The sequence below is a fragment of the Astyanax mexicanus genome, chromosome 9 (genome assembly GCF_023375975.1).
Source record: "Astyanax mexicanus isolate ESR-SI-001 chromosome 9, AstMex3_surface, whole genome shotgun sequence".
In the NCBI taxonomy this organism is placed as follows: Eukaryota; Metazoa; Chordata; class Actinopteri; order Characiformes; family Acestrorhamphidae; genus Astyanax; species Astyanax mexicanus.
In genome coordinates this window covers 20,476,685-20,495,421 of record NC_064416.1, presented here as the reverse complement: position 1 = coordinate 20,495,421, position 18,737 = coordinate 20,476,685, and the positions used below count along the sequence as shown (strand labels likewise).

Genomic DNA, 18,737 nt, shown 5'->3' with positions numbered 1-18,737 from the left:
TCACACACACTCCACTCTCGCCCGTCAACTTCATCAGTTTAAATGACCCAGCGCTGGAAGGCAGGCAGTCCAGCAGCTGTGCATCTAATACTGCTGATAGCTTTAGTAAATCTAATAGATGTGGCCATAAATCTCACAATCACTATGTGGTCATACATTCTTAAAACAAATCTGCTTTAGATGTTTTTTTAAGTGATTAGGAGTAAAAATCTCTTTTTATTTTATAAAGAACCGTGTTTGTAATGTGATAAGAAATGTGCAGGTGTGAAGAATCATTACTTTGTGTAAAGGTTTATTACACAGTACATTTTCAGTGTTAAATCAACACTATTAGTATTAAAATGAAACAAAACACAAAACAATTTAAAACAATTTATTACACAATGAATAGTTTACATCCCAGCCAGTGTAAAAGGCAACTAGCTATTATGCAGTTTTAAAATGACAGCAAGGGAACTTTTACTGTAAAAACTGATGGGAAGTCTGCAGCTGCACCCCAATGCCCCCTTTCTACCCTCAGCAGAATCATTACCAGACGTCAATGAGCCAGATTAGTCTATTTGCCCTCAGGGAATGCTGTGGTCCATGCTGGGCCTCTAAACCTGCACCACAGCAATAAATTAGTCACTTTTAGTGGACGGCTGTCACTGGAGCGTTTTTACTTCTGAGCCTTAAATCATCTGCCTGAAAGCAGTTTATTTGATTAGATCGTTCTGTACATACTAATAATAGAATCACATCCAGTGTAAACTGGCTTTAGAAAGCACTTTTCTCTCATTTCTCTTATTCATAACCAGCAGTTTACAGAGTGTTTGGTTTTTATATCTGCTGTAGTACTAACTCAAATCACATGTGTATGCGTGCATGCGTGTGTTTGTTTATGTATGTGCATGTATCTGTGTGTGTATATGTATCTGTGTGTGTGTAAGTATCTGTGTGTGTGTGTGGTGGCCTGATTTGCAGTCTGTAATGTAGCTACATAGAAGATGTTGTCCGCTCCAGTGCCCGCCAATAGGAATGGAGTTGTTAATCCCTGGTATTAAGTGTTAGCAATCAGTCCTTTCTGAATCAGGGGCAGGCTGGAAGTGCTGGCACAGCTGGAGATTTCACTAAAACACTGCCATCAGGCCACAGCCTGATTCCCTCCGCTCCCTACTGACACACATCCAGCCTCCCAATTAAGAGCACAGTCACTTTCTAGTCAATATTATACAGTAAGTCCCTGTCATTTCCTGACAGCACAAAAAGTCATTTTTGCGCACAGATAAGGGAGATCCTTGATTTTTTTTCTGTTTTGTTCCTAGTTTTATCTATTTTTTAAATTTAGTTTCAGTTAGTTTTGAAGTTGCATTATTTATATATTTTTTGTCTGTTTTCAAATGTATTTTAGTTTTATTGACATGAAAAAATAAGATTAAAAGACAAAATGGGTGAACATAATAATAACACAAGTGTTATTTCCATTTGCGATGCATTATCAATACATCAAATATATATATATAATCATCTATGTGCTCTAAACTCTCCAAGACTCTCTCCCCAATTTAACTTACTAAAGTTACTGCTTCATTACTCCACATGGTGATACTAATCAAATGAATAGGATAAGCCTGTGGTGAAGGATATTGGTTGTCTAAGTTTGTGAAACTGACACCAATAAATCCATAATTCCTGGCATTAGCAAATTTAGGAGTCTTTTTTTCCCTCTCCAGTAAAGTATCATTCTTGTGATATATGTAGTGTCACAGAATCATCCTTATTGACATCATCTTTATTACTGGCAGATTGGAATCTGAGTTCAGGATAGGTGAGCGAGCACCTTTGGCAAAATACTGTGCTTTAAAAGTTACAAGATTTGGGCATTTTCTGCAAAACAACAGCAAAAAATATTTCAAAGCAACCAGGATATCGTCCTCCTATGGTTTAGTTTAGGAGATCAGATGGTGCAGAAGCTCGTCTGTTTTAAGATCCTCTGGCTTTTAAGGAAGTATTGATGGAGCTCATGTTTCCAATGAGATAAAAGCTGTGCCAGTAGTGACTCCTTTGTTGCATCAAAGAAGATGAAAGCAGGGCAGCTTATTGCTTTGGGAAGTGAGTGTTTATGCGCTTGCATTTGAAGTGTTAGAAAAGTTTGACTGAATGTACACAAGTGAATACACTGAATTTAAAAGCTTGGTTTTGCCCATTCTGCCCCCTCTTTCCCGTTTGGAAGAGTTCAGCTGCCTGGCACGTCTCTCCAAGCTTTATAGCCATGGCGTCATGGTCAGTATTTATAGAGCAGATGTGGGTGTTTCGAAGGCAGTCTATTAGAACATGTGTCAGACAGGCGTGGAGGGTTTTTGATGTCTCTGTCTGCTTTGTATTTGTGAGCTGAGTGACCTCTAAGAATAGCTGCATTTGTTTACATTTGCAACATGGGGCAAAACAGTTTCAGAGGGATATTTACTCAGAAACACTTTGTTCTTCTGGGTCTGGGTTCACACACTTGCAAGGCTTTGTTATTTTGAATGCCATGGGTTGGATTTAGTATGTCTGTGGTTGCTGTTGAGAGTTTTGTTTTGTTGTTGTGTTATTTGGAATACATCATTGTGTTAGTCCAGTCTTGCACTGTTACATACCAGTTAGAGGTTTATAGATCTCCTTGTCCAGTTTCTTTTAAAATCAAGGGTTTTTATGTTTTCTCATTGGGTATTGGGTAGGTCTATGTATTGAATTTATTTCCATCACTTCTACTTCTCTGATATTCAGATATTTACCACTTCAACCAATTATTTGCACTGAAAGTAAGGACAGTATGTCCCAAACAAACAGAATTGGCAAGCCCTTTCTTAGATTCTATTAGCAGGGCTTTTCCTTAGAGATTAAACAAGCTGAGAGTGCACCATTGAATGCTTATGTCAGCAGCTGTATTCACTTATTTAAAGGTGTGTCTGGAGGCGCCGAGTGGTCCAGCGGTCTAAAGCGCTGCCACTATGAGCAGGAGGTCGCCGGTTCGAACCCCAGCTCATGCAGCTTTGCCATCAAGCTGCCGGCGTCAGAGGGAGCAAAATTGGCCCTGCTCCCTCTGGGTGGGTAGATGGCGCTCTCTCCCCACATCACTCCTACGGGGATGTCTGCAGCACAGGGCGTCTGTGAGCTGATGTACTGGAGCCGAGTCGCTGCGCTTTCCTCCAAGCGCGCTGGCTGCTCGGTAATGCTGCATCAGCAGCAGCTCGAAAAGAAGCGGTGGCTGACTTCACATGTATCGGAGGAAGCATGTGCTAGTCTTCACCCTCCTGGTGTGTTGAGGTATCACTAGTGATAGGGGGAGTCCTAATGAATGGGTTGGGTAATTGGCCGTGTAAATTGGGGAGAAAATGGGAAAAAATTAGAAATAAAAAAAAAAAAAAAAAGGTGTGTCTGGATACTTTTGGGCAGATATTTGGACAAAACACCATAAATAACTAATTAGATATAAACAGGGTTATTGGTTTAAATTATTGATTTAAGGAAAGGCAAGGCAAGTTTATTTGTATAGCACCTTTCATAGACAATGGTCTTACAAATTAGAAAATACACAGCGTCAGTCAAATTACAAAAAACATGTAACAATAAAAATGGGAATAAAAGAAAAAAATAAGAATAAAGCATGGATAAAACATGATTAAAACAAACAACAATAACAAATTTAATTCTTAAACACTTTATTTTTTGAAATCGAACAGGTCATATTGATATGTTAGACGCTGTGGTGCGCTATTCCAATAGGACGATGCTTGTCCTCATACTGCTGCCGATTCAAGAGCTTGCCTTGAGCCTAAAGCTACAGATGATATGCCAAGGCCAGGCACATTATTGTCAGACCTATTGACACCCAATCAAAAATGTGTGGAATGCTTTTGGGGTGTTTCTAGGTGTACAGTTATCAGTACCTACCAAGGCTCAATACTACTTCACCCCTTAGCCTTACCACTTTGCCCAACCCCTCTGTGTTGTGCGTTCACACCTAGAGTTAGGGTGTGTTGAATACTGGCAATATAGCGGCACAAGGATCACCTGCAGGTTGTTGGAGGGTTGTCACAAAAGGGGGAGAATTTCACCACTTCCCAGTGTAATTCCGCTCCAAGGAGATTACTCTCAAAAACAAGGAGTTCAAATAAGAAATGGGATTAGACCAAAAGTCTTCAGAAGTGTCCATACCTCAACAGGTCAGATATTTTGTAGTAGCATGATGAGGAGGGGGGGGGGCTACTCAATATCAGGCATTATGTTGTATATATTTATACAGTATATTAATTACATTGTTAAGTCCTTGGTGTAAAAATTAGGATTAAGGGTAGATTTAATAGATTAAAAAGAAGTTTAGTTGTAAGAAAGTTACAAACAAGGTAAGTCTCTATGCAGCATCAGTGCACTAAAGTGTTGTGTTGTATTTTAGCAGTGATGAAAGTGTATCTAGGGCTTTGTAATCTCTGTGGTAAAGGGATTTAGGGAGGGAGTCTCAGACCTCCTTGGGTTGAGAGGAGTCGTAGTAATTGAGTATTGTTTTAATGATGGCCCTGGGGCTTGTTTGTGTGCCCTGTGTTTGTGCTTAGACCTTCCTTGATATCTTTGTGTGTGTGTGTCTTCAGTGTGATCTCTGCAGCTTGCGGTGGAGAGGCAGAGGCATGTAATCCTCTTACCTTGCTCTGACACACAGACTTGAGTTTCTACACAGCCGTGTGTGTGTGTGTGTAGGGTGCATAGTGTGTGGTTAATCTGCCTGGGTGCTCTGGACTGGCAGATGGCATGTATCCGTGCCAGCCATCTGGAGTGTAGGGCACGGGTGAGAATCGGTGCAGGAGATTAACGTCAACTTCACACTTACTGCAGTCCACTTACTCCTAACACATCGTCACAGATAAATATCACGTCCAACTCACACATAAAGATACGCTCAATAGTTTACAATCAGTGTTTTACACGATAAAATAATACGGAACAGTTTTAACAATATAAAACAGTAATACAGAGCCATTTGTTTGACATAAATGTTTAAAATGAATCTTATATACTCAGTTAGTTGGAAGCCAGAAAGCTATTAAAGTATGTTTGTTTTCAGAATAATAATAATAACAGAATCACTCAGCAATTACTCTAAAATAAGTCACATTTCAAAGGTGGTTACAAACTCATGAAACTGAGAACATGAAAACACAATGAAAATGGATAGGTGGAGTATTATTATTATAATTAAAGATAAACCATAAACAAACTAATGTCTTGATTTTACCAAAATTATAGAAATATTACATTATAAAAATGGCTAGAAATACCTTGTATGTGTGCTTTCATTATTTAAATTTACGTATTATTTAAACTATATATTTTATTAAAATACGCACAAACACACATATATTGTTCTATAATAGTGAGCATTATTTGAATATTGCATATTTTCCTCAACAGTACTACTACTACTACTAATAATAATAATAATAATAATAATAATAATAATACAAAATAATATAAAACTTATATAAAAAGATATAGTAATTGATAAAATGTCATAAAAGGAGTAGAATTACCTCCAAAGACCTTGTAGAACTATCAAATCACATCACTTGACTACCTATGTTCTTTTCTGTATACTTAAAAAAACATATATATAAAAAAAGCAACCATGTCAAGCCTTTAGAACTGTTTTGATCTATTTTAAATTAATCCAGCAACTGTACCACTTTAAACCAGCTAATAAATTGAGCAAATATTTCAATAAAATAAATTTATAGCCGTCTTTACCGCAAGGGCTGGTCTGTGAGCAGCAGCAGCACTGAGAGGCGAGAGAGAGGGCCAGAGTCAACACATTAGCTGTGAGTACTGTACATCATGCTACTTAACTCAAACAAACACAGGCCTGGAGCTGGAGCTGCGTGAGAGAACAGTACACCACGTCCAGCTCATCCTCCAGGAAGTTCAGACAGGAGAGGAAGAAAGAGAGAGTCAGGCAGATAAAAGGTGGAAACAGGAGAATTGAGGGAGAAAGGACAATGTCTGGAGTTCAAGGAACGTGGTGTGAGGAAGGACAGTAGAGCTAGGTGAATTTGTATCGTAACTGGATCGTTGTCAGAATGACTGCTACTCTTACAGTAAATTAAGACTTACCTTACTGTTACATTAATGGGGTACAAATGCAGAGTGTAACTGTACATATAAAACATTATAGTTTGGTTTACACCACTATTTTTGATCTTACAATTCAGTTTGATTGCAGTACAGCATTAGAAAAAGCAAAAAATTCCAAATGCATTTTATTTTGAGCAGACAGTAGTAAATGCAGGACATGGCAATGCTTTACCAGTATTTAAAGACATTTCCACCGATCACAATATCTATTGCAATATATGTGATATAAAATATGTAAAAAAAAAACCATTCCCGCAGCAGAATAAGTGTAACAGATACCCCTCAAATTTCCTTTATGTATTTTTATATATAAGGGTCAATCGACAGTAACAGTAGATGTTGTGTGATCGCCATGCACATGAAGAAGTGATTAAATTCATCAGAACACCATTTTTTTTCTTCTTCTGTTGTTTAATTGGTTTCAATAGCCTGCTTCATCTTCCTGCGATTGTCCAAAAGTCAGAACCACTATAAAGCTAAAGCAAACGGAAAACCCTGAAGGTTCAGACCAAACAAGGTAGTAGTGAAAGCACGCTGACAGAGAACGAAATAAACAAAGAGTAAAAGACCTTAAATTCACTTGTTTAATGTGTGCCTGACTGCCTCCTTGTACAGATGTGTGTGTGTGTGTGTGTATGTGAGTTTAGTGGCAAGGTAATGCAAAGCACATCTGGAGAGGGACAAGAGGAGTGTGGGGTATTTTTAGCAGCAGTGGCTGATTCCCTTGGCAGGAAATCTCAGAGTAAACAGTCTTGTACGCACACACCGACACACACACACACACACACACACACACCTACCTTAAATTTCCTCCAGCTTAGAGACTGTCCTGAGTAGTTTATAACAGAAGGCTCATATGGTTCCAGTCAGTTCTCTTCTGTTTTTACTCTGACAGTGTGTCTCATTGTTTATTACACTGTGCGTGTATTACTCTAAAACCCCTCCACACATAAAATATGTCTCTCAAAAACATGATTAGATGTTCCTGAGCGTGTGTCTGCGTGGTGAATGTTTAAGGTTGGGGTCAATTCCATATAAAGGAAAAGTGCTTTCATATCATCAGATTTACCCTGACATAAGCCATGGGACAGGATCTTGTTACGTGCCTCATGATTTTGCCCCACAGAAGCTAAATAATGCTCCACTGATCTGTGGGATATGCATGTGGGACCTCCAGCATTAAATTTAGTTGTCTGTGCACACAGAACAATTCGAGCCAGTATTCACTGGTCACTATCATTACCATCAACCACTGTGGGGGGTAATTTTAGCCTTCTATGATGTCCTCCCACTGCACATTTGACACTGTAGATCAAGGAATATTACATGTCTGCACAGATTTAAAAAAACAAACACTGCTTTGAATCATTTTAGAAATACACTCATACAAACAAATTACAGGTTCTTCAAATGGTGATGCAGTAGAGTGATGCCATAGAAGAACCAATTTTAGTTCCATAAAGAACATGTTTTTAAATTGTACATTTATTTTAATTAAACTCTTATTAGACCTTTCAAGACCCTTCACTCTTTTTTAACAGTATTGCAAACATGTCTCTGTATGTAACCAAAAATGGATGTAATTTTAGCCATAGAGTGCTAGAATTAGTTTGTGATGTTTTTCTTGTCAAATAAAAATGGCTTGTTTGGCTTTAGGTTCTAATCACATAGGAAATGCACGCTACCCCCAGTGCCTTAACTTGCCTCTACCAGCTGAAACCACTCCCTCTGGTAAATTAGTGTAAATCCCAGAGGTTCTATATCATGAACTGAACACACCCAATTCAGCCAATAATATGATAGTTGGATCTAGTAGGTTGATTAGTTTTGGATCCATAGTCTATGGGAAGATAGCTTTTCAGGAGCAGGGTTGGAGACTTATGTTGTCCTGTTGGAATAGTGCACAGGAGTGTACATTCAGAGAAGTTAGGGTACTGGTTCCAGGACATCAGTAACATAATGTTAGGCTGTCAATGCATTCAATGAAGAACAAAGGTGCTTTGACATTGTAAGAAATTAACCTTAACACCACACCATTGACACCAAGACTCTCTTCCATGAAAAACCAACAAAGTTTAATTCTTGACGGTTGATTTAGTCTGGTGTGAATATATATATATATATATATATATATATATATATATATATTAGAGGTATATAATATATAAGGTATACATAATATTATATAATATATAAGAGTACAACTAAAAGTGTTTGGCATCAGCAGCCAGAGTCAGAGAGAGCACAATTGACCCTGCTCCCTCTGGAGTGGGTAGTTAGCATTTCCTCCTCACATCAATCCTGGTGTGATGTTGGTCAGTACAGGTGCCTGTTAGCTGTTGTTTCAGGGCTGGGGAGCTGCACTTTCCTTTAAATGTGCTGCCAGTGTTTGGTAGTTTGAAATGAGGTGGTGGCTGGCTTCACATGTATCGGAGGAGGCGTGTGTGTCTTCACCCTTCTTGTGTCATGGGCATTACTAGTGGTAGGGGGAGTTTGAATTGGGTGACTTCCTTTAGAAAATGGAAAAATGTGACAGTCCAAGATGAGCTACAGTAGACATGGTTTTAGTGGGAAAGCATAAACTGTTACCCTAAGTTGTTTATGGCAGAATCAGGTCTTTGTGCTGAGCTGACTTGTGTGTGTATGCGAGACACAGAGAGAGAGACATGCCGAGCTGCAGGCAGACTGAAGCGAGACGGCCATGAATAATTCTGTTTGACTCGCTCACACTGATGCGCTGTTGCAGTGCCAGGCATTGAGCGACTCCTCGGCAGGCCCTGGAGAGAAACCATGGAGACTGCAAGCTTCCACACACACCCACATGCAACCAAACACACGCACACACACACACTCTCATCCCCAGAGCGCCTGCCAGCCTCGGCTGCACCTGCACACGTACACGCACGTCTGGGAGTGAGAGCACAAGCTAGGGGAGCAGACAGCAAATGAGGGCATTTAGAGAAAGAGAGAGAAAGCACGAAAGGAGATGTGCTGAGAATGAGAACAACCCAAGATAGAGGAAGATCATTATTAATAATTACATAACAATCTGCCTTTCTATGTGTGTGGGGGTATCATTAGTTCTTCCTAAGTATAATTATTTTCTTTCAGTCTATGATTTGAGTTTTAATCCCAAAGATGTTTGAGGTTTGGTTTAATATATTTATAACAACAATTATGTACTCTTATTTTCATATATATACTTGTACAGTACTATTACATTCTTTGATATCCCAGCTTAGAAAACAGAAGTTAGAGAGTTATTTATTACAGGGTTGTTGGTTCGCCACCTAGATCCACTAAGTTGCCATTGTTGGAAACTGAGTATAAGAGGATTTTAGGGGATTTTTTATGGCTATTAACCCTCCCTGCCAACTTAGTGTAGTTGGCTATAAATTAAAGATCAAGGTTAGTACCCGGGTATAGATCAAGGGTTTGTGGGTTCAATACTGTAGGTCTAAGCTACCATTATGTCCCTCAAACAAGACATAGGTTCTCTGCTCCAGAGCCTAGTAATGGCAACTTTTAGTTGATGAGCATAGTCCTGTTGGAATAGCGTAGTAGGCTGTTGGTATATGCATTCAAAAAGATTGGGCCACTGGTTGCAGGATCTTAGAATTGTAACATTAGGCTGTCATAGTGCCTAACTAGTGCCTTTCATATTATGCCAGATCACCTTTGGTCTCCATTAAAGGCATTTTAACAGAAACCCAATGCTACAACCAGTGGCCCTACTTTTTCTGAACATGTAAAAGGTAAGAGATCACAGAAAATTTAAATTCTCTGGAATGTAATCAAGAGGAAGATGGATGATCACAAGCCATCAAAGCAATCTGAACTGCTTAACATTTTGCACCAGGAGTGGCATAAAGTTATCCAAAAGCTGTATGTAAGACTGGTGGAGGAGAACATGCCAAGATGCATGAAAACTGTTATTAAAAACCTGGATTATTTCACCAAATATTGATTTCTTAACTGAAAGCTCTGCATCTTTTTTGTTATTTCTGCCATTTCATATTTTCTGCAAATACATGCTCTAAATGACTATATTTTTATTTGGTATTTAGGAAAAATGTTATCTGTAGTTTTAAAGAATAAAACAACAATGTTCATTTTACTCAAACATATACCTGGTATAGATAATAAATAGCAAAATCAGAGAAACTGATTCAGAAACTGAAGTGACTTCTTATTTTTTTGTCCAGAGCTGTATATTGCTTAGTTATATATATCCTGATCCTTATAAACCTCAGCCACTATAACGTCAGCTTATCACAGTGCCAGACATGTAACATCTAAGAGGCTTGATCATCATCACCATCATCATCATCATTATTTGTAAGGCTATTTTTGGTCAGGGTTTGAAGTGGCTTTGTAGTTTACTATAATACACTGTGTGCGCATCAGTCGGATCAGCTTTGAAATTGTACATTGTAGGTCAGGTTTGGGAGGCATCCTCTTCAGCCAATAAAACTGTGGTTCAGAATGCATTCCTGTTTTAGGCTGACGTAGAAAACAGATGTCACAAAAACTCTTCTCCAAGCGTGAAATCTAGTGAAGCGTGTTGTAAAACACTTACATTCTGGGTTTATTATTCAGTTATAAAGTGTTTAGGCTTCTGTGTATATTAAAATAAACTATTTTATCTGTTGTACCAATGTTTTCCTTAGTAAAACACTTATGTTCCAATAAACACAAATATGAATAAAAGAATAGTGGTAATTTTACATCACTGTGTTCATTAAATTATCTCCAAAGTTGTCCTCATGTGAGTCTAGTGTCACTTATAGTTATCATATCAACACCTGGTTTGTTAAATCAGAGCTTAATGATGTTAAAATAGGTGAGCTTGGGAAATCTAGAACCAAGCTTTGTTCTTCAGCTAGCTTACAATAGTACCCCAATTGTACTTAACACCAGAACGTAACACTTTAATTAATTTTACTGTAGTTATGTTTTCCTGCATCTGTTTTAATGTGATCTGTAGTAGGGGTGGGCGATATGGCCCTAAAAAAATTACGATATTTCACAGTATTATCGCGATAACGATACTCTTGACAAAAAAATAAAGATATTAGAATTTTAGCAGATTTGTAACAGAACTCCAAATATCTCCCTATATCCAGGATTAAATTAAAATAAATGATACTGGACAGATATAATCTGTCTCTAGTAGATATTTAATAGGAAATGAGAAATGTGTGAATTTTTCTTTTGCTTAAAACAGTTAAAGGGTGTGAAATGTATTTTGGGTGTAATGAAAAATGGTTATGAGTACAAACATTTAGTTAAATAGCTAAATAGCTCCACTCGCCTCAAAAATTCCAGAATACAGCGCTTTTAGCTGATGTTCCCAACAGGGTTAAAATGCTAGTGATAGGGTCATGCATGCATAGCCCATGCAAAGAAATCACTATTTTCAGACCATTAACAAGCTCAAAGTAGCTTTATTGCATTGTATTGTGTGACAGCTTTTTACATCAACATGAATAGAGGGGCTAAACTTCTGTAGGCTTGAATAGGTCAATTTTATATTTTATTATATGGACCCTTTGATGCCCATAGTAAACTATAGTAAATTATTCAGCTAGCATCTGTAGGCTGTAATGTATACACAGTTGTGAGGTATAAAATCTTGTCTTGACTTGAGTCTAGAAGGGGTTAACGAAGCTCTGGTCATGTTTATATTATAGCTTTTCCATATTACCACATGCTTTAGTTGACATAGTAGTGACTAGCCAGTTCTGGAAGTGGCAGAATGAGATCCATCATGTGCGTCCCTTCAGAGTGCCCCTCTGCCCCTGTGCTCTCCAGCTTGACTAAATAGCTTCCCCAGGCATGGGCAGGTGCTGGATGTGGAAGCAGTGGCTGGATGGACCGTCTCAGGCCTGAGCATGTGATCTGGAGAAGGCTGTGGGAGTCGAGCACGTCCGGCCAGGGCGGGAGGCCAGGGGACTCCTGGATTCAGGAAGTCTCTGAACGCTTTCAGGATGGAGCTGTCAGCTGATCCCTCAAGGGAGGGGAAGGGAAAGGGAAGCTGGCAGGTGTGTGTGTGTGTGTGTGTATGTGTGGGTGGAGGGTATCGGCATAAAGTTAACAGTGACATTGGGATGGTCTGTTTTTGAGATAAAAAGACTGACCCCTCCTCCCTCTCTCTTCCTTGGCCTGATGTTCTTCATCTCTGAGCTGAACTGCAGCTGTGAACTTCAGAGAGCCAACTTGGGGGGAAGAGAGTGAAGAGAGAGCAGAACATTTCAGGACTGGGTGTCTTGTAGGCAGTGAAGTTAATCTAATTTAATCTGAACTGACTCAGGACTTGTGTCAGCAGAGGGATGCTGGATGAAGGGGATTACGGTGGTAGAGTCTGTATCTGTATGCAACCAATGTATTGCTGGATACACTGGATACTTGTGTCCATGTGTTGGTCAGGGACATGTGGTAGGTGTGGGTAGGTGTTTTTTCCATATTGTTTCCGAACACTCTTCAGCTGGCTGACCTCTCATTTCCTTTTGCAATCACCTGAGCAGCAGCACAGTACATCCCACTCAGTGGCCAGAGGACGGAATGTTTTTACAGAGCATTTCGAACTAAAGATGAAGGGAGTTGGGCAGTTTACAGTACAGTGAGTGTGCTTCTGTAATGTTGAAGGAGTGCGTCAGATAAAATCCTACTTGCAGATAAAAAAGAAACTGTGAGGTTTATTTAAAAAAGGTTAGTTCAAAAGAGAAGCTCAGATATCAGTCCAAGTCAGTATCATTTAAGGCAAAGACGCAAACACTCCACATGGAAAACCCTCCAAAGAAGTGCCATTAAACAGACAAGGTCTTTAACAAGTCTATAACAACAAAACAGGTCATAAATAAACCAGCAAACTCTGATATCTGATAGCTGCAAACCAAAAGACAGAATCCAAGAATGAAATAGAGTCATAGCACTGGAGCAGACAAAATGAAAAAAAAAAAACATTTGGCACTGCACTGATGCAATTTCAAAGTTATGAATAAACTGAAATATATTGATACACAGGTGAAAAGTATTAGTAATCAGGTGAACGGAAACAACAGACAGTGTCCTAATTGGGAGATGAAGTCACATGGCAATGATGCATTGTGGGAGGTGAAATTTTTAAGGGTGGTGGATTCTGAGGTACCAACAGCAAAGGGGTAGGAAGAGCAGGAAGTGTAACACCTTTGGCCTGTAAAACACTATAAATATATATATATCATATTAATAATAAATAAAAACAAACAGTCAAATTAGTCAGGATGTGTTAAACGTAATAAATTTAGATGTTTATTAAGAGCACAGGTTTAGTTGCTGGCCTGTCTGTGAACTCAAGACAATATAAATTTGCTCAGTTCTACCAGCAGCTCATTTGGATTACTTCAGGCCCACCTATCTGAGAAGATTCATTCATTAATTATTGTTTAAATAATAAATAAAAATAAACTTGTTCTTGGAGAGTGAGCTATAGCACTCAGACTAAACAGCAGGACTGCAGGTATGTGCAGCGTGGTGAGTGTTTCTTCAGCTGGGTGTGTATAGTCTATTGCGTGCTGCAGCAGCCGGCCAGGTTAGCACAGGCCTCTCCCATTCTCTCCTGCAATAATGGTGTTTAGGAAACCAAGCGGACAGGAAAGGCAGATACAGCAAGGAAGAATAGAGGGATATCCCTTCACTGCACTCCCTCCTTTTCCCTTCGGGCCAGCTGGAGTGAGAGGGAAAGGGTGAACGGGAGGGGCCGCCGCTGAACTTTTCTCCTGATTAGAACAGATATGAAGATGCACGTTGTCAAAATGTGAATATATACAGCATGTCATGACTGGGTCAATGCCTGAGTTTATGTATAACTTTAAGGTCAAATTGTTAAAAAAAAATTTGTAGTGAAGGAGGATGCAGATACGTGTGTGCGCGCGCGCGTATATAGGAATGGAGCCACCCACATACATGGACTTTCCCTTGTTTCATCCTGTTCAGCACTGTGCTTTTAGTCTCAAGAACAAAATAAGGGCATATTGTGTTGCATTGAATTGCAACACTAAGGCAAATCTGGGCAGCAGAGTCATGCAATCGATTACACCCTGCAGACAAATAAAGTCAAATCAAAGAAATCAAGCTAAGAACAGTGTCCAAAGTTAATTTGGACACAGACACAGTAGAACACACTGACTGCTGTAGACAGTTCTTTTCAATCAGGCTGCATTAAATGATAAAATCACTGAGGAACAGGGTGTTTTAGGGGGTGCACGATATGGACAGAAAATGTTCCTTTATGTTTGTTAGGGACATGCGCATTGAGTTAAAATGAGTACAAGTGTTTGATTGGGTCTGAATGGCCCAAAAAGACTCAAAACAAGAAATTCACCATTTATTTTTTTTTATTTACTGCATATTTTGAGCTAGTTGTCATAATAATTATCATACAGCCAAAAGGCCAACTGGGTAGTACTTATACAAATATATAGTACTCAGTGTTTATAATTTAGAATCTCTCCTAATAGTAACCTAGCTGTTATGCATAGCTGTTATTTTAGCTCATGCAGTTTAATGCTATAATATCAGAGTGATTTTAACCTTTATGCTTTTTATAAGAGAGTTGTTCGCGTGGGCTGCAGGTAGAGACTGTCCGACTTGTCCTCTCGGTCACGTAAGTTTAGGGCTCGCGTTTTCTGCCGCGGTACCGGTGTCCGCGCGCTCAGAGTTGAACCAGGTTGAACTTTGACCCCCAGTATGAATGTACCGGCGTCGCGGCGGAGGCGTGGTTACGGGTAGCGGCAGGCCGCTCTCGCGCTGTGGAAACAACTGAACCCAATGGCGGTCAGCGTGTCGCGGTGAGACTACCACGTGCAGTGTGAAAACGCCTTCCACTGGAAAACAAAACCTAAACACTGTGAATCTCATGAGGCTCATATCTCACCAACAAGTCATTTATAAACAGGTGAGCTCCTTCACTTCTCTGGAGGCAGGTCAGCTGATTTGATATCTCTCTAGTTTAGATTCAGCGTTGTTTAGTGTCTGAAAGGAATCTGTGCTATCCATGACACAATTCATACATACAGGCTTCACTGCGTTTGATTTACTGGGTTATTATTTAAGCAATAATTCACTCTGTGTTAATCCACTTTACCTGTAAATAAGCTTTAACTCCAGTTCGGACGAGTACTGGTTTAATAAACACACAGAAGAACCAGCAGTTTCCACCTACTTTCTATTCAGAAAACCATTAAAACAGACCTCTCCCCTGTCTCAGGTTAGATAGTTAAACTGTGTAACTGTGTAACTCGCTATATTTATTTTATAGCTCTGATTGCTTTAAAACATTTTAATGTTAGCAAAATTTAATTGGAACCACACAAAACACTTAATTTTAATAAACATTAAGAATAAATAATCTCAAAATAATAACACATCTAAAATAGTACAGCCATAAAAATATGCCACACATACTTTTGACTTAAATTATTTTGACTGAAACTAGACCAATATGCTGTTGTAAATAAATAAATGACTAAAACTAAAAACTAACTGGCTTTAAGGGGTAAAGAACATATAATTGCTGTTAAATAAAAAACACATTTCTCCAAAATAGCAATTTTACAGGATAAGACAAAAATGTGCTTAACTTTAAATGGAAGTGAACCAAAAATACACATTTATTCCAAGTAATTTGTAAACCATTTCTGTTGTTGTTCCGGTTTATTCCTGAATTATCTGGGAACAGGTAATTTTGATGATGGAGAAAACTAAAGTGGATATGCCTGTTTATTGTTGGACAGCAGTGGTGTGCTATAGATTGCATAAATACAAGTTAAAAGGAATTGTAAAAAACATCATTTAGTTTCTACGTATATCTGTTTGTGCAGAATTGTGATCTGGTTTCACCCTTAATAGCCGGTGTGACCTACTGGGCTCAGTGAATACAGTGCTGCTATAGGTCTTATCAGACTGGAGAAATCTTGGCTGAGCTCGACTGCATGAGGTCCAGACTGATCTTTATAGCTTAAGACCCCATTTTAATTACACTTGGAAAGTAATGCTGCCAGGTCATTATTTCCAGGGTCACCAGAGTGGTGATTGTTTCTTGATACATCAAAGCCATGCTGGGGAGGAAGTTGGTTGGCTGAAGCCAGGAGGTTCTTTATTTAACCGGCAGTAGCCCAGACAGTGATTTGACTCTTGGGTTTTATTTGTCTTTGCAATAAAACATTGCAACTTTAACACATTTACATGCACCTGCAGATATTCAAGGAAACAAAATTTTACTATTTCATTTCTAAGTGTTTGTGGCCACCGCTTCTTAAGAATGCTGTCAGCTTTTGTAGTGCTTGTACACAGTATGCAATAAAATAGGCATTTTGCAACATGCCTAATGCCTGGTGTGGGCTAGAGGGGAGTATATTCCTCCAAATTCTAGCAGAAAGTCTCACCTGAGCAGTTGAGACACATTTCAGTAATTTTCTGTAAAATGACACTTCACACCATTGTACACACCATTGCATCTCCATGTTTGTCAGTTTTCAGTTTACTTTTTTATTTTTACTTGGAAGCTGTCCTTTATTTTGTGTGACTATTTAATAACAGACAATTTGAAGTTTAAAATATACACATCTTTACATTAAATGACATTAAGTTTTTTTCCCTTACTCTCACCAACAATGGATAGAACATCAGCAAATGTTTGATAACCACTGCTCTCATCTTTAATAGGTCAGAGAAGTACATCCATATTAAGTACTCCATACAAGTTATGAGAACAAAAGCTTATTTACTTACTAAATTTATATGTCTATGTTGACATTGGTTTAAAACATTGACTTTATTTAAAAAAATAATGTTTCATCAGATGAACTTGAATTTGACTAAACTATTCTTTGATTCAGTGTTTTTATTTGAGAATATTGCTGTGTTTACCTCGGGTGTCAGAGCTGGGAATGATCAGGTTAAGCATTGTTAGTGAGACCACTTGATAGCAAAACATCATCCATTATTTTGCCCATTTAAATGAATACCAAGGAAACATGTTCACAGACAGAAGCAGTTCAGTACTGTGTGTAGGACTGATTTAATGAGACACAAAGAGATAGAAGTGCTGATAATTTGCATAATTCTAATGCTGTTACTATTGCTGATATGCAGAGCAGCCATCCTGTATTCTTAACTGTGGGTTTGGTGAGGCTCTTCTGACTTTCCCAGTAGGAAATCTGATCTGTAGGACGTTCCAGTTAATATTTCCTTCTTGGAACTAGTTCAAATGGAACACTTCTTAATAACATTTCAGAGTAGCATGCACTAATTTATATTAAGTAGAAATGAAAACTCAATTAATTCAAGTAGAAAGGTTCTAGAAATGTTTAAGTACTAAGTTGAGTTTTGCTTGTTTTTCCAGGTGCTACCAGGGACATTGGCTCGGCTCTGACCCGAATGTGCATGCGCCATCGCAGCATCGAGGCCAAACTGCGACACTTCACCAAGTGAGTGATCGATGCAATCATGTTCTTATTACTTTCATTCCTGACTTTGTTCCGATTAAACACCAGAGAGAACTCACTGGCCATGCCAGACATTGATTTTCCACTGTCCAGATGACCTTACACGTCCATCGACCCGTCCACTGCTTTAAGGCTCTGATGGGTTATTTTTGCAGCCAGTGAATTTAAGCTCAAATTACAAAGTGCTTATAGATGTTGACTTGGCTTTCAGATTCACATTCCTGTTCCATTATTAATGCATTTTATATATCGCGTTCGATGTTATTGTAATGTTTCTCATTTAACCATACATAGTGCTCTTATGGAGAGACTGATCACACCACTCCAGGACAAGATAGAGGAGTGGAAGAAGACTGCTGCCCTTCTAGATAAAGATCATGCCAAAGGTATGGCCGATGTTCATTATAAAGTTGTCATTTTGGAGATGTATTGTACTGTTGATTTGTATTTAAGTCTTGATAACTGTGTGATTAAGCTGGTAAACAGGATTTCAGTGTAGTCCGAAGTGAGATACAGTAGAGATAGTAATTTATTATTGACCCTATATCATAATAATGCAATTACAGCATTTTATAGAGCAATGAACTTGAGTATGTTTAGACATTAAAATTAGAGTTTAAACATTTTTAGATATCCAAAATAAATTAAATAAATATATTTTAAAAAATATATCGTCATGCTGGCTCATTTATGTTAATGTGTTCTTCTTGCAAAGTAAACACAATATGCAATATTGAGATTGAAAATGGTTGAGGTCATGTCCATATATTGCTTGATATCTGGATAATGTAATTATCGTGACGGGTCTAGTTGTATCTAATCTGTCAACAGAGTACAAGCGGTCTCGGCAGGAGATCAAGAAGAAGTCCTCAGACACTCTGAAGCTGCAGAAGAAGGCCAGAAAAGGTCTGTTCCACTCCTCCTTTCCCTTCTGTCATCACGACTGCTTCTTCACTTTCTACAATCTAACTGCAGTCTCAGTCCCTTCCACTATTATTCTGTGAGGATTGGTGGTGTCACCAGTCTGAGCATTAGAGTAGAGGATATGAATCAGAGCTCCGATCCAGATTAAGGGTTACGGATAAAGGTCAGAGGGCTAAAGCA

The 18,737-nt window shown here is 38.7% G+C and overlaps 1 protein-coding gene across 4 annotated transcripts in view; it reads left to right on the top strand.

Moving 5' to 3' along the window:
* The window catches only part of mtss1la (MTSS I-BAR domain containing 2a), a 44,177-nt gene that overhangs the window by 14,580 nt on the left and 10,860 nt on the right, over positions 1 to 18,737 (top strand). For 3 of the 4 annotated variants that reach the window (XM_015606148.3, XM_007250525.4, XM_015606147.3), the window contains exons 4-6: positions 17,531 to 17,615; positions 17,928 to 18,019; positions 18,465 to 18,539. In XM_015606148.3, the coding sequence (XP_015461634.3) occupies positions 17,531 to 17,615; positions 17,928 to 18,019; positions 18,465 to 18,539 (252 nt within the window). Of the gene's footprint in view, positions 1 to 14,918; positions 15,083 to 17,530; positions 17,616 to 17,927; positions 18,020 to 18,464; positions 18,540 to 18,737 lie in introns of those variants that run through there. The other variant, XM_015606149.3, reaches the window with a different exon arrangement.